The sequence below is a fragment of the Bos grunniens genome, chromosome 26 (assembly GCF_055505025.1).
Source record: "Bos grunniens cultivar Pamir isolate PY7600 chromosome 26, Bosgru_T2T1.0, whole genome shotgun sequence".
Lineage (NCBI taxonomy): Eukaryota > Metazoa > Chordata > Mammalia > Artiodactyla > Bovidae > Bos > Bos grunniens.
The window spans coordinates 1,178,795-1,196,237 of record NC_141190.1 but is presented as its reverse complement, the minus strand read 5'-3'; the positions used below and the strand labels follow the sequence as shown (position 1 = coordinate 1,196,237).

At 36.4% G+C, this 17,443-nt stretch overlaps 1 protein-coding gene across 6 annotated transcripts in view; it reads right to left on the bottom strand.

Annotated features, from left to right (window-relative positions):
• Window positions 1-3,166: 3,166 nt before the first annotated feature.
• IPMK (inositol polyphosphate multikinase) overlaps window positions 3,167-17,443 on the bottom strand; it is a 62,961-nt gene continuing 48,684 nt past the window's right edge. For 4 of the 6 annotated variants that reach the window (XM_086377884.1, XM_086377882.1, XM_086377885.1 and 1 more), the window contains exon 6: window positions 11,603-16,741. In XM_086377884.1, coding sequence (XP_086234010.1) covers window positions 16,119-16,741 — 623 coding nt within the window. In that variant the 3' untranslated portion in view covers window positions 11,603-16,118. Of the gene's footprint in view, window positions 4,098-11,602; window positions 16,742-17,443 lie in introns of those variants that run through there. The other 2 variants (XM_086377888.1, XM_086377887.1) reach the window with 2 other exon arrangements.

Genomic DNA, 17,443 nt, shown 5'->3' with positions numbered 1-17,443 from the left:
TAAAATCAGACTATTTTGCATTTCTGTTCATGATATTCCATGATTTACTAATGTTTTTATCTTTTCAATTCTTTCACCCCAAGAAAAATGTATAAACCTCCTTGCATGCTATGACAAGAACTTTTAACACTTCTTTTGTATCTCTGTTAAATGAATGGGTATTTGACAAATAAATTGTTTAACTGAATACAGAGCAGAATATTTTCTTTGGAATAACTGACTCCTCTCAATTAATATGAAAAGCTATAATTTCCTCTCTCAGACCCTTCCCACTTACTTCCCAGGAAACAAGATAGCCCAGGCTTATCAGTTTATAAAAGTCTAATTTCTTTATATAGAAACATTCTAGTCTTCAACCTTCAAGGCAAAATCTTAAGATTCTGTCACTCACAGAAAGAATCAAGAGACCTATTGTCACCTATGACTGACTCATGATAGAAGCAAGCAAGAAAATGAGAATAAATGGGTAGAAAAGCAAAAGCCAAGAGGTGGAGGGTTGTGATACAAAGCAAGGTGCTAGCACTAGAGTTCAAGGTCATTGCACTTACATCAAGGGTCAGCAGATCAAGGATCAAGGGTCCAAGATCCTCACCCCACTGACTGAACAGGGATGAAATATCACTTTTTATTCTACCTCTTTTCTGCTGTCCCCCATAGCATTCAAAGAAATGTAGATACACAAGAAAAATCCATCTAACATTTGCATTTGTTCCCCAAAAGTGCATAAAAGAGATAATAATGTAGGAAGTGACAACACTATCTCTTTCCTGGGGTGCCACTGGCTGCCTATCAGAGTCAGTGCTGGTACCAGGTAAGGAATTCATGATACCCTAGGGATGAATCTAACTGTAGCCAGTGGAAATAAGCTTCTTTCACATGACACATACATTTCCCCATGTCCTGAGTTCTGAAATGTGTTTGTGCAGAGAGGCATTACCCTTCACTGGTCCCCAAGCCTACTTCTGAAGTCTTGGAAGAGGTTTAGCAGGGAAGAGTAGGTTCAAGATAGGCAAAAATGGAAAATGATTAAGAGGAGCTATAAACACCAAAGTTGGGCAAAGATGGTGTCATGAGCTGAACTGTGTCCTTTACATATTTTTATCTCAGTTTCCCCATTTGTGAAATTACAATAATATTTTTTTTACCCCTTAAGAGTTTTTGTAATTACTAAAATGAGTCAACATATATAAGAGCTTAGAATATCTGGCACATAATAACAGCTCTGCAAGTCTTACCTGTGACTGTATGCTACATTAAACTACCTTTAGAATGCAGTCCACATAGGCTCCAGCCAACAACTGTTCCACTGGAAGCAGTAGCTAGGACCTTTTTCTGGTGCTCAGGCTCCATCTTGATGTGTTTCACATCTCTGTCTCACTGCCTCTCCCAGCAGAGCCAGTCTGAACATCTTCCTTGCTGAGCTGGTGCATGTAGCTAAGGAAACAAAGACAATGACAAAGCTGTATATGCTGCTGCCCGGTTCATCATATGTGACCTATAACATGCAAGAGAACTATATAGTGAAACTGAAACACTGAGACCCAGATTACAGTTTTCCCTTTGTACATAACTGCCATTTCTTGAGGGCCTTCAGTGTGACAGGCACTGTGTACTTCCCACTTTCCATGCTGTCATGAACTGAATGTTTTCATCCCCCCAAAATCCATGTTTAGGCCTTAAATCCCAGTGTGATGGTGTTTGGAGGTGGGGCCTTTGGGAGGTAATTAGGGTTAGATGAGGTCATAAGGTTAGAGCCCCAGTGATAGGCTTTGTATCTTTATAAGAAGAGCCACCAGAGGACTCTGTCTCTCTCATTCTCTCTTTCTACTGTATCAGGACACAGCAAGAGGGTCAACCAGGCTGACACCATGATTTCACATTTCTAGCCTCCAGAGTTGTGAGGAAAAAAATTATTTTTATTTAAGCCACTTGGTTTATGGTATTTTGTTAAGGTAGCTTGAGCTGACTAAGAAACAGGCATTATTCTTTGTTCTCATCAGGGTGCACAAGACCCAGTCTCTGCCCTCAGGGGACTTACAGCTTAGTGATTAAATACTAATCTCAAAGCAATTACTTAGTGTGACAAGGAAATACAATGATAGTTCAAGGGAAGAAATATGTAAACTACCCCCTACATACCTGCCCATAGCTTTCTGCCAAAAGCAAGGTATTTATTTCTGTCTTCATGATAGCAAGCAATGAAATTTGAAAATATGAAGCACCATTTTTTTTTCCCACTCATCAACCTAGCAAATTCTCCAGAGCTATGCTTTTCTCTCTTCCTCACACTTTCCCCCCTGTGTGTGTGTGTGTGTGTGTACACATTTCCCGTCACTTAGAAATCACCAATATCCTAAGGTTTCACAACAATCTTGCCCTCTTGAGTGATGGTGGTTTCAGAACCAAGGTCAGCACCTGAGCCCTACCATTCCCATACTGTTAATTTTGTATTTATACCTATGGAAGTGGTGTGATCAGATTTCTTCTACAGTCACAGGTTAAGCCATCCCTCATACACCAGTCTAAGAAAATAATACTAATAGTAAAACAATAGCAATGATATCTAACATTCATTGTGTTCTTACTATATGGTATACATGCATTGTTTATTATCTCCAGCTTTTAGTTGAGAGATATTCAGCAAAAGGAGGTCAAGTGACTTGCCCAAGATCATACAAACAGTAAGAGTTAAGGCAGAACTGGAACCTATGTTAGGTAATTATTGTTATTATTCAATTTGACATTTCTAATTATATAACTGAAATTATTGTTTCTCTGAAACATATTTCTGGAAAAAGGTACTGTTTTTTAGGAATGTTGTAAGAATTATGTGCATTTCACCAGACAAATATTACACTGTTGATCACAATTTAATTAATTTTGGGTCACGGAGCTCCAATGAACTGAGGTAACATGTGAGGTCTCCAGCAAAAAAGTCAAGCTGTGAGGCTGAGTCAGGGGCTCCTTGAGTTAGCTACTGCCTTCAGTCCTAGCCTGTGAGTGATGTATTTACTGCCACCAATAGGGAAGAATCCAGAAGGGGGAAGTAATGGAAAATTACTATCTTTCACAGACTTTGCTGGATATTTTTGCAATATTTTAAAAATTTGATATTCACCTTTAAAAATAAAAGTGTTCACCTATAAATACACACGCGAGACAGAAATAAGACCAAGAGGAAGAATTTATTCATTTCCCAGTACCCAATCACTCTTTTTTATTTTTTGTGTATGTCTTGTATTTATAAAATTAGTTTCATCAAGTAGGGGAACAAGCAGTCCCCATCCCTGCTTCAGTTGTGAAGCACTTATCAGCTAAACATATTGAGACTTCAAGTAAAATTTCATTTGAAGAATGCCATTAATTTTTAATTAAGCATTTAAAATTTATCTAGTAATGGTTTTAGATAATTTTGTATATACTTTCAAATTGAATTTCATTCATAAACAATAAATATTTATAGCTGATTTAGTGATCTCACGGAAGAAAACAAGGAAACATGAATCTCAGGATTTCAGGAACTCAGATATCAACTTGCTATCTACTCAAAAACCACTAGGTGGTACTAGGTAATTTTTCTTTTCCCTTAAAAGTGAGACGCGCGCGCGCGCGCGTGTGTGTGTGTGTGTGTGTGTGTGTTTCTTCTCTCGGTCCTGTTAAGAACGGTGAAAAAAGTGCAATATGCTTAAAGGAAATCTGGGGCTTGACGAAAAAGTTCCCAAATTGGACTGTGGTGATGGCTTACAAATTTAAATCATAAATTTTTGCTAAACCAGCTTGAATTGTACTTCAATAAAATAGTTCAAAGAGGAAAAAAGCTAAAATAAACATTTCCATACATGGCACATCTTGAAATTTATGTATACTTTGTCTATATATTCATAAAAAACTTTTTGGTCAGCTACAAGTTAACATTTTTAATTCAGGTATATAATCTGAATCAGTGTAATTAAGGATATATTTAAATTCTTTTCCTGTGTTAGGTAGTACTCTCAAACAGAAACAATCCAGTATTTAGTTTTGGCCTTTTCAACATCTTCTTTCCATGCAGAGTACCTCCATGTTGCTCATAGTGGACCTTGCAGGCATTATACTGGCTGGAAAAAAAAAAAAAAGAGAGCGAGAAAACAAACATCACCTGATCCTACTTATGTTACTGTGCTAAGTCACTTCAGTCATGATCCTTCAGTAGGATCTTTGGAACCTACTTATATGTGGATTAAAAAAAAAAAAAGAACTCATAGACACAAAGAACAGATTGGTGATTACCATAGTTGGAGGATCAGGGGTGCAAAATGGGCTGTTGTTCAGTCACTAAGTCATCTCTGACTCTTTCGACCCCATGAACTGCAGAATGCCAGGCTTCCCTGTCCTTCACTATCTCCTGGAGTTTGCTCAAACTCATGTCCATTGAATCAGTGATGCCATCTAACCATCTCAGCCTCTGTCTCTCCCTTCTTCTTTTGCCTTCAATCATTCCCAGCATCAGGTGGCCAAAAGATTGGACCTTCAGCTTTTGCATCAGTCCTTCTAATGCATATTCAGGGTTGATTTCCTTTAGGATTGACTGATTTGATCTCCTTGCTGTCCAAAGGACTCTCAAGAGTCTTCTCCAGCACCACAATTTGAAAGAATCAATTCTTCAGTGCTCAGCTTTCTTTATGATCCAACTCTCACATCCATACATGACTACTAGAAACACCATATCTTTGACTAGATGGACCTTCGTTGGCAAAGTGATCTTCTTTTTTAATAACACTGCCTAGATTTGTCAGCTCTCCTTCCAAGGAGCAAACGTCTTTTAATTTCATGGCTGCAGTCACCAGCCACAGTGATTTTGGAGCCCAAGAAAACTGTTACTGTTTCCACATTCTCCCCATCATTTGCCATGAAGTGATGGAACCGGATGCCATGATCTTCATTTCTTGAATGTTGAGTTTTAAGTCAGCTTTTATATGGAGAGAAATACTTTTATATGGGGAGAAATTACAGAAAACCTTTCTGTACTTCAGAAAGTACAAACTTCCAGCCATAAAGTAAGTCATTCATGGGGATATAATGTACAGCATGGTGACTATAACTAATAATAATATATCCATTGGGTATTTGATGTATTGCATATTTAAAACTTGCTGCGCAGCACCGCAGCAGGAGCAGCAGCTAGGCAGCACTGGAATGACTTTGAGGAGACAGCCCACATCCAACGGCAAAAGAGAAGCCCCAGCAAGATGGTAGGAGGGGCAAAATCACGTCTAGAATCAAACCCCATACCAGCAGAGATGCTCAGAGGGTCAAACAAACCTTGTGCACACCAGGACCCAGAGACCCCAGAGAGACTGGGTCAGAACTATGTTTGAGTCTCTCCTAATGAGGTATAGTCAGCAGTGGGCTGCTGCAGGGGCAGGGGCTCTGGGTGCAGTAGACCTGGGTATGGCATAAGCCCTCTTGGAGGTCACCATTAATCCACCACAGAGTCATGAGAACTTACACAGGACTGAAAAACAGATTATTGGAGGGCACAAATAAAACCCTGTGCACACCAGGACCCAGGAGAAAGGACCAGTCATCCTACAAGAGACTGACCCAGACTTGCCCATGAGTGTCCAGGAGACTCTGGCAGAGGCATGGGTCGGCTGAGGCCTGCTGCAGGGTAGGGGACACTGAATGCAACAGTGCCTGCATGGGACCTTTACCTCCACCATAGTTTGGCCTCAGGTCAAATAATAGGGAGGGAACATAGCCCCACCCATCAACAGAGAATTGGATTAAAGATTTGCTAAGCATAGGCCCGCCCATCAGAACAACACCTTTTCTCCCTCAGTCTCCCTCATCAGGAAGCTTCCATAAGCCTCTTATCCTTCTCCATCAGAGGGCAGACACATGGAAAACCATGCACAGAAAACTAACCAATCTGATCACATGGACCACAGCCTTGTCTAACTCAATGAAACTATGAGCCATGCTGTGTAGGGCCACACAATATGGACGGTCATGGTAGAGAGTTCTGACAAAACGTGGTGCACTGGAGAAAGGAATGGCAAACTACTTCAGTATTCCTGCCTTGAGAACCCCATGAACAGCGTGAAAAGACAAAACGATAGGACACTGAAAGATGAATTCCCCAGGTCAGTAGGTACCCGACATGCTACTGGAGACAGTGGAGAAATAACTCCAAAAAGAATGAAGAGATGGAAACAAAGCAAAAATAGCACCCAGTTGTGGATGTGACTGGTGATGGAAGTAAAGTCTGATGCTATAAAAGCAATATTGCATAGGAACCTGGACTGCTAGGTCCATGAATCAAGGCAAATTGGAAGTGGTCAAACAGGAGATGGCAAGAGTGAACATCGACATTTCAGGAATCAGTGAAATACAATGGACTGGAATGGGTGAATTTAACTCAAATGACCATTATATCTATACTGTGGGCAAGAATCCAATAGAAGAAATGGAGTAGGTATCATAGTCAACAAAAGAGTCCGAAATGCAGTACTTGGATGCAATCTCAAAAACGATACAATGATCTCTGTATGTTTCCAAGGCAAACCATTCAATATCACAGTAATCCAAGTCTATGCCCCTACCAGTAATGCTGAAGAAGCTGAAGTTGAACGTTTCTATGAAGACCTACAAGACCTTCTAGAACTAACACCCAGAAAAGATGTCCTTTTCATTAAGGGACTGGAATGCAAAAGTAGGAAGTCAAGAAACACCTGGAGTAACAGGCAAATTTGGCCTTGGAGTACAGAATAAAGCAGGGCAAAGGCTAATAGTTTTGCCAGAGAATGCAATGGTCATAGCAAACACCCCCTTCCAACAACACAAGAGAAGACTCTACACATGGACATCACCAGATGGTCAATACAGAAATCAGATTGATTCTATTATTTGGAGCCAAAGATGGAGAAGCTTTATACAGTCAGCAAAAACAAGACTGGGAGCTGACCATGGCTCAGATCATGAATTCCTTATTGCCAAATTTAGACTTAAACTGAACAAAGTAGGGAAAACCAGTAGACCATTCAGGTATGACTTAAATCCCTTAAAATTATACAGTGGAAGTGATAAATAGATTCAAGGGATTAGATCTGATAGACAAAAGAGTGCCTGAAGAATTATGGATGGAGGTTCGTGACATTGTACAAGAGGCAGTGATCAAGACCATCCCCAAGAAAAAGAAATGCAAAAAGGCAAAACGGTTGTCTGCGGAGGCCTTACAAATAGCTGTGAAAAAAAAGACAAGCAAAAGGCAAAGGAGAAAAGGAAAGATATACCCATCTGAATGCAGAGTTACAAAGAATAGCACAGAGAGATAAGAAAGCCTTCCTCAGTAATCAATGCAAAGAAATGGAGGAAAACAATAGAACGGGAAAGACTAGAGATCTCTTCAAGAAAATTAGAGATTCCATGGAACATTTCATGCAAAGATGGGCACAATAAAGGACAGAAATGGTATGGACCTAACAGAAGCAGAAGATACTAAGAAAGGGTGGCAAGAATATAACAGAACTGTACAAAAAAGATCTTCATCATCCAGATAACCACGACGGTGTGATCACTCACCTAGAGCCAGACATCCTGGAATGCGAAGTCAAGTGGGCCTTAGGAAGCATCAATAGGAATAAAGCTAGTGGAGATGGTGGAATCCAATTGAGCTATTTCAATCCTAAAAGATGATGCTATGGTAGTGCTGCACTCAATATGTCAGCAAATTTGGGAAACTCAGCAGTGGCCACAGGACTGGAAAAGGTCAGTTATCATTCCAATCTCAAAGAAAAGGCAATGCCAAAGGATGATCAAGCTACCATACAATTGCACTCATCTCACAAGCTAGTAATGTTCAAAATCCTCCAAGCCAGGCTTCAACAGTAGTGAACTGTGAACTTCCAGATGTTCAAGCTGAATTTAGAAAAGGCAGAGGAACAAGAGATCAAATTGCCGAGATCCACTGGGTCATCAAAAAAGCAAAAGAGTTCCAGAAAATCATCTATTTCTGCTTTATTGACTATGCCAAAGCCTTTGACTGTGTGGACTGCAACAAACTGTGGAAAATTCTTAAAAGAGATGGGAATACCAGACTACCTAACCTGCCTCTTGAGAAATCTGTATGCAGGTCAAGAAGTAACAGTTAGAACCAGACATGGAACAACAGACTGAACAGTTAGAACTAGACATGGAACAACAGACTGGTTCCAAATAGGGAAAGGAGTATGTCAAAGCTGTATATTTTCACCCTGCTTATTTAACCAATATGCAGAGTACATCATAAGAAACACTAGGCTCAATGAAGCACAAGCTGGAATCAAGATTGACAGAGGAGAAGTATCAATAACCTCAGGTATGCAGATGATACCACCCTTATGTCAGAAAGCGAAGAAGAACTAAAGAGCCTCTTGATGAAAGTGAAAGAGGAGAGTGAAAAAGTTGGCTTGTAACTCAACATTCAGAAAACTAAGATCATGGCATCTGGTCCCATCACTTCATGGCAAGTAGATGGGGTAACAGTGGAAACAGTGACAGACTTTTTTTGGGGGGGCTTCAAAATCACTGCAGATTGTGACTGCAGCCATGAAATTAAAAAGTGCTTGCTCTTTGGAAGAAAAGTTATGACCAACCTAGACAGCACAGTAAAAAGCACAGACATTACTTTGCCAACAAAAGTCCATCTAGTCAAAGCTATGGTTTTTCCAGTAGTCATGTATGGATGTGAGAGCTGGACTATAAAGAAAGCTGAGCACTGAAGAATTGATGCTTTTGAACTGTGGTGTTGGAAAAGACTCTTGAGAGTCCCTTGGACTGCAAGGAGATCAAACCAGTCCATCCTAAAGGAAATCAGTCCTGAATATTCATTGGAAGGACTGATACTGAAACTCCAATACTTTGGCTACCTGATGTGAAGAACTGACTCATTGGAAAAGACCCTGATACTGGGAAAGATTAAAGGCAGGAGAAGGGGACGACAGAGGATGAAATGGTTGGATGGCATCACTGACTGAATAGACATGAGTGAGTAAACTCTGGGAGTTGGTGACAGACAGGGAGGCCTGGCATGCTGTAGTCCAATGGGTTGCAAAGTGTCAGAGATAACTGCACAACTGAACTGAACTGAAACTGATCTAATACTTCTTCCTGATAAAAACCTTGGACCATTAATGACATGATACGACTTGATTTTCTGGGGCCCCATGTGAGCTGGTCTGAGATTAAAGCATGCTGTTGATTGCACTGTGGCCTACTGGCATGTCTTTCCTCCCTTACCGACTCAGGATTTAGCAATCTTCTCTTGGACCCCAAACTACTATTAAGAGAAAATGCCTGGACTCGCCTGACTGGACTAGCTCACAACCCATCCTCACTAGGCCCCACTCAGCCAACCTGCCAGCTGATTGTAGATGCCCAAGTCCAGCCAAGATTAGCAGAATGACTCAATTAACTTGCAGATCCATACAAATAATAAAAGATGGTTGGTTGTTTATGCCACTTACATTTTGGGGTGTTTGCAGCAATAATTGCTGACAGGTTAGTCAGGCTACTGCAACTTAGACTGTCCTCTCTGCCTCTGGCATAACCTAGGTGAGTTCAGTTCAGTTTAGTTCAGCTCAGTCGTGTCTGACTCTTTGCAACCCCTTGGACTGCAGCACACCAGGCTTCTCTGTCCATCACCAACTCCCGGAGCTTGCTCAAACCACAGTGGGTTAGAGTCAACCATACTAGAGTGAAAAATGGAAGTTAAGATGGATGAGAACTTAAAGTTATATTATAGCTTCTAAACAAATTTACAACAAAGATACTCTTTGAACTGGATCCAAGCTCTATAATCTGTAAGTTAAGCCTATATATTTAACTTAAATTCATATTCTTCAAAATGTGTGAGGTGATACTCTTTTATTCTCCCATAGACTAACATGTCCACATGGTTCTTCCACATTCATCACTTTTTTTCTGCCCGTCCCAAGGCAGTTTGTCAAATTACATTAACTTAAATAACAATTTTAACTAACTTCTCTTAGAAACACACAGATCTGACTATTTCAGAGTATCTAAGCCAATGATACCATGTCATTTATGCCTAAAGCACTTCTAGATGTTGTTAGATGGCAAGTACAACATAATTATCAAGCATATATAGGATGTTTTCTTCAGTTGGCAAATTAGTCAACATTCACATGCAAATAACAGAAAATGAATGTCTATGATTTGATTAAAGATTTCTTAAGATCTGTTGCAAAAGGAAGGTTTAATGGCCTAACAGAATGACCATTACCTTGAACTCTTGTTGACTCTATTTTCTCACATTGTAAACCATTTTCTTTCCCAGCACTCTCCTAGCTTTCAAATGGCTCTATTCCTTGGATCAAGTTCCACTATACACTCTGTCTTCCACAAAAAAAAAATTTTGAAAACCTTGCTATTCAGTGTGGTCCACAAATCAGGAATATCACAAATCCCATCCAAACATGTTGAATCAGAATCTGCATTTTTAAAAAAAATCTCCAAGTGATTACTTTTCACTCTTAATTATACTACTATTATTTTCATTTATTATTTCATTTCAGGCTCTATTTAATTCGTATACTTAGCCATAACTTGGAGACCATGGCAGTGCAATTCCCTATTGTTTTCAGTGGTTAGGCAGGCAGTCTTTTTTTTTTTTTTCTTCCTTAAAGAGCCTGTCTTAAAAAGACGGTAGGTTTCAATTGGGTGTGTCCACTTAGATATGGTTTGCAGGCCCTCTGTATCTATGGATTTGAAACCCATGAATATAGACTGCTGACTGTACTAGCCATTTTATATGAGGGGCTTGACCTGTGGATTTGGTATCCGTGGGGGCTCCTGAAACCAATCCCAAAGATACTGAAGGAGTGTACTTCACACAGCACTGCTCCTCCCTACAGTGCACAGCAGCAGGCATGAGTAATGCCACACAACCTTTGAGAGCTTTGACTCACAATTGCTGTGAAGTGTTCACCCTCTTACATGCCATCAGAACTGATTCCCCTTCTCCATCTCTGCTGGATATTGATAAGTATGCATCATATCCTCAATAACATTTTCCCCACATTTATATATTTTTCTTCTATCAGACAGTGCATATCTTGACGGCAAGTACTAGATCCCTTATTCAACTTTTTAGAATCTCCAAGGCCAAATACAGTGCATGATACAGGGTAGATAGACGTTGGATTGTGCTCTCTGTAATTAATGAATGAAAGGAAAAAAAAAAAAAAAACTTGGTCACTAAGTGACTCATGAAGTTTCAAATACATGCAAAAATATCTAATCTGTTTCTGAAGTTTTAAATTATAGTATATATTTTCACAGTTAAGTCAATATTTTTCTCTTATAGTCTATTTCTCCTACTAGGCTGATTCCAAAGATTTCAGACTATGATAGAAAAAAATATTAATACAAAATATTCTACATACTTTTTCATTTCCAATGCATATGCTTCTATCTATTAATATTTTGTCTTAATCATCTTTGACTCCCCAATGATTCCTACAGTTTTTGGTATATAACATGTACTCAAATATTTGGTGAATGAGTAAGTTATTTTCAAACTACCAGGAGTCTGTAAGCTATCACAATTAATGAAAAAAGCTCCAATGCAAAACATTTTAATAGGTGGTCAAATATACAGTTATAGAATTACCTAAATATGACTTATATAAAAATTGGTATATCACATTAGATGACTCTATAAAAACACAAATCACACATTGACAATGACCCCTGCAGTCCAAGAATACCCCCCTCATCAATAGTACAAATTACACTTTTTAAAAAAAACATTGTTTAGACATTTAAACCAAAGTAACTTTGACTAGACTAAATACATTCATTCATCAAGTACAATAAAGTTAGCATAGTCACTAACAACACGATTTTAGGTGCAATTTCACATGCTTTCATAAATCTTCCAGTTCAGTTCCCACAGTAAAGTGTCTTTGTGCACGCCATTTTCATTTATATATAGGTGCATCATATATCATACTTAAGACTATTTTATTTCATAATTAAATGTGTTAATGTATATTTTAAGTGAATACCAGGCCAAAATTTAACCCCAGTGATGACAAATTTCAACATTTAAAAAAAAATTCTTTACAGTATATTCTAATTTGTTTAATTGCATGGGTACTATTTCCTCTTACTAAATACTATCAAAATAATTAATAAGAATTTAAATATTAAATCCAAAAACATGGAGATTCCAACCTTCCTAAAATATTAATAAGCATTTTAGTAATATTACCATTTAAATCAAAAAGTAATTTCATATTCATTGCCAAATTAAAATACCTATGATTTGAAGTCAGAGGTCTAAAATACTTGCAGTAAATTGAAAAGTACAATTTTTTAAATGTGCAGTAATTTGCTTGTGAATTTGTAATGGAATGTTTTTCACAGTAATACTATGTTAAAACACTACTCTAAATGACCAGTCTAAGTACACGTACCTTTACCAGCAAGAAAAATTAAGGCCTTTTAATGCTATCAATAATTACAGCTGAACTCAAATGTCAAATAGAGGTTACAATGCTGCAAACTATTATTTTTAACCTCTAACATATTGTTAGTTGCTTCATCTCAACTCAATTACTTATCTTTCCATGAAGTTGAATGTTAGTTAACTATTACCTTTAAATAAGCATTTCTCCATATCTCTATTTTCATTTAGCCCTGAACCCAGTCAATCTAGACAGAATGCTGGAAATGTCAGGGCTTTGTCTGATTGGATCACAACTATATATTCAGGGGTTAAAAATGTTTGTCCCATTTATATTTCTGGATGAACTAAGATGCCTGGCCTCCATAGACAACATTACTTATTTTCCCAAAGCATTGGCAGATAATTGCTACTTCTTCACTTGACCAAATTGACTTTTTTTTTTTTTTAATTTAAGTGTAGGCTATGAAGATATTACAGGATGTAAGGAAGGATAACCAAGGCTACAAATATATCAAATCAAGGTTAAAGGCACTGGATAAGGAAGATTATTACAAAGCACTGTAAACAATTTTTAAAGCAAATCAAGTTTTACAGTATCAAATGCCAAACTACTAAGGGCAGATGGTACTGAAATGATGACAATGCCTTAAAATAGTGGACAAAATTTCTATAATTTCACAAATAAAATTTTTTCATTGTTCTACCATTTTTTTTCATCCTACATGTTCTTTAATATTCCAAATCCTAGAAACAAAAGTGTTTTCAGTTGCATGAAATAAGAAAACTGCAACTGAAATATCTCTGAAAATTAATTTTATCTTAAGCTACATTATAAGTTTGATATATATATACATATATATATGGTACAGAGATATGAAGATCATCTTGGAAATCATAAAACAGTAAATTATACTCAATTAAAATCACAAAAAAAGATCATATTCAGTTGAACACAATCTAAAGCCCCACAACAGCAAATTGTAGTGTAGAGAGGCACAGTAAGTACAATTTCTAGACATATTAAACAAATAATGAATACGGAGTTGAAAATACCACATGCTCCAGTTTAGAGTCATTTAATACACACATTTTCACAACTGTTTCTTGAAAAACTATTTAGATAAAATATTTAGCATTTATCATCAATTTTAAATTTATCTGAATCTATGCGACTTTCATCCATATTAAAATACTGATTACTGTAAATACTTTATTATAAAACTATTATACAATTTAAATTTTTATTAGAGAAATGTATTATTCACTATCCATAATTAAAGTCTTTTTCATGAGTGCATTTCATAAGAAATACACAAAAATCATTATTTTTGATTCCTAGGGAGAAGAAACTATGGTAATCCTATTAACCCAAACTATATCCTTATTATTATTTCTTAAACATTTAAATGTTTAAATATGCTTGGTGACTAGTGATCTTTCATCCCCACAGTGGTAAATTTCAGCATAACGTTATATGACTGGACTAGACAATAAAATAATCACATGTAGATAAACGCAAACCAATACTTGTTCTCTTACATGTAAGCTTACTTATAAAGTAACACCAAATAGGCAGTGAATGACAGTGATTAAAAAAAAAAATGTAAACAGAATAAAATGTGAATCCCTTCCCTGAAGAACAAAAGATAAAAGTATTTCTGGTTTTATGGAAACAAAACATTATCTATCAAAAAGGTAAGACACTGATTTTACAAATCCATTATTTCTAAATATGCATAAAGAAAATCTGGAACAATAGATTCACATTTTATTGAGCTAAAATGCACAAAAATATGATAATACTTAAATTTATTAATTCATTGTAATAGGTTGATACTATCCCATACTAAAAAGTATCTTGGTAAGATTCAAAATAGTGTTTAATTATCTGAGCTTAAGATCTACTGAATCACTATCCAAGTAACAACAACAACAAAAGTCCACATTGTAGGATGAAAAAAGCAAAACAAAAATTCAAAAGCTATAGCAATACCCATTTAGGCAATAGGCAAACATATGAAGTCCTTACGGAAAATACCTACATTGACCCCAAATAAAAAATATAAAATAATCAAATTTTGCTATAATAAATGCATGTGAATTTTAAAGGTATACAAGCTTAATAAAGTTACTAAGCATAGAATTAATTTCATACTTCTCTGTGCTCAGATGATTGCAAAAGCACATTCAGAGAGAGGGTTGGGAAGGTGAGATAAAACTGTGATATTTTCCTTCACACTAAAAAAGGGTATTTTAATTCTGAGGGGGAAGGAAAGGGAAGAGTCTAACAGTTCACAACTCTAAAACAACTTCCAAGAATATGACAAGACTGTTAACTACTTAAGACCTTTTTCTGGTAAATCAAAGTTCAATGAAAACAAACATTTAACATTTTTGCAAATTTAATTTCAAAGTTTTAAATGTTTCTGATAATAACTAGTTTTTTTTAAGGTGGTGAATGTGAAACAGAGATAATACTTACAGATCTACTTTTTCCAAGAAAATTAGCACTGCCCCTTTCATGAAATTAAATTATAATCACTCTCTTGAATATGATATAAAACTGTTTTGAGTAAGAATGAAACAGAAGCATGAATTTAGATATGCACCAAGCTCTGTATGACGTACTAATTTATACATGGTATTTTTGACAACTGAATTTTGTCCTTAACTGCTTATTAGAATTCTGAGAAACACTTTTTAGCAACATACAGTCAACACCACTGCTTAACTAAAAGGGGACATATAAACACATGAATTATAAAAGAAAAACCTCAAAATGAGTTATTTAAAGGGGAAACAAAAAGAGCTTCAATCATCCATCTTTTTGAAGCTACAGAGTAAAAGGCAAGGTACTTTATGGTTTATAAATACTTGTTACAATGTAGTAAATACATATTCCAATTTTCCCATAAATTAAACATTTTAAAAGAAAAATATTTTGTTCGTTGCAAATATCTTCTCTTTTCCCTAACCCTGGCAAGACTAATAAGTGCCCTTAATTTCAAGACTTTTGTTGTTGTTGTTTTTATCCATTTCAATGATCTTTTTCGTGAATTATGTATATAAGTGAAAATGAAAGGAAAAAAATGTGCTTTTGGAATGCAATAATCCTAAATCATTTTACTAAGAAGCACCTTTTGATATGCTGGTTTGAACTTTTAATACAAAACCTAAAGAGTAACTTTTTTCTGTAGAATTTTCTCCAGTTTTAATAACTTCATACATAGCAATACTAAGGATATCAGCCTATGCTTTCTACATTTTTTAAAGTATTCTAATAATGTAATGAGTTATAGATATGGCTCACTATGTCCGGGTAGACAGAGGTTTCATGATAAATGGCTACAGAAAACAAACTAAACTCATTATGATTGAATAATGGTTTGCATTTTGCTTGAGCCAACAGACATTTAAGCCACGTACCACCACATTCCCTGCATAACATTCCTAAGTTTCTTTACTCTTTATAGTTTTCTAATGAACAAATAATTAGTTTTCCTGAGTTAAGATTATAAAAAAGTTAACTCTTCTACCAAAAGTATAAAGACAAAATGTAGACTCACAATACAAATTTTTTACACAGCATTACAAGTGCAGAGTTATTAACTGCTGCTCTTCATTATGATTGCCCCACCCCTTTAAAAAGACTGCAGTAAAAGATTCAATTGTCTAATATGCTCTGCAGTACAGTAATTAAATGCTTCAGCCCATAAACATATCCCTCATCTACTGTGTTGCTAGGGAACACATGAGCAAAGTCTATCATTCTCACTTCTACTTCTGCAGTCTCTTGACAACCAGTGGGAAGATGGCAGAAAACTTTTTCCAGTTGGGAAAGTACATTTCCATTTAAACGCTCCTGTGACATGCTTTTCCACCCATTGTCTTGCTCTATATTTTCAACTTTCAATGAAGTCTGACTGTGATGCTTTTTTGAATACATTTTTCTGTGACAAGCATACATTTTGGACAAGCTTTTACCCACTGAAGCTTCTATTTTTCCATTCGCTGTAGAATTTAACACATGAAAGTTATTATTGTACTCCAGTACATCTGTGTCTGAGAGCTGACCTTTGGACAAAAACTTTTCTGCCAAAGTCCTGTCATTCAATTTTGTAGTAGTTGGCTGAGATGAACCTTCATAAACAAACAGTAATGAACTTGCATAAAAGTTAAGCTGCTTTTGGCTTTCAAACCACTGGAGAATTTTCTCAATCTTCTGAATACTGGCAGCAATAGCATCTCTTCTTAAGCAGAATCCATTATGAAAAAAATGGGAGACTCCTATAAAAAGGAAAATACTAGGATTATAATGAAATTATGAAATAACCATCACTTGGGAAGTACTTTCATCTTAGATACAACTCTTAAACTTTCTCCCATCAGCCCCTGCAATTAAGTGAACAGATAAGAATTCCAGTTAAACACAGAATCTTGGAGCTCAACTTAATTTCTGGTGAAGACATTCTTATTAGAAAACATACAAACGACACTTAAGTAAAGCAAAATACCTTATTTAGACAAAAAATTTACTACAGGTAGACTACTAGTTTAGTGCCCTCTATATATATTCTCTTAAGGAATAGGATTCCAAGATTTGCTTCATTTGCTATTATGAGGAATTTTATAGTAAGACTATATGTTTGTTAGAATCATGAACTAATCTAGAACCTAGAGTCAAAGCATAACCATTTTCAATTATGACAACAGTCCATTACCAAAATACCAAATCATAACTGTACTTAATTTTTTATGCTCTCAACAATACTAATTAAACCAGCCTTTCACAAAAGGTGAGCTCACTTTGGAGACTAGCAGTAGTCCAAGTTAAGTATGTTATTCAATACTGAGACTTAATGTTTTAACCTATCATATTAAGCCTCTTTTAAAATTATTTATGCATATTTTATCATATTTGGGAATTCATGGAATTTGATTTTTGCTGTTCCCCTACTTTGGGATAAAAACTGCTAAAAAAATATATTC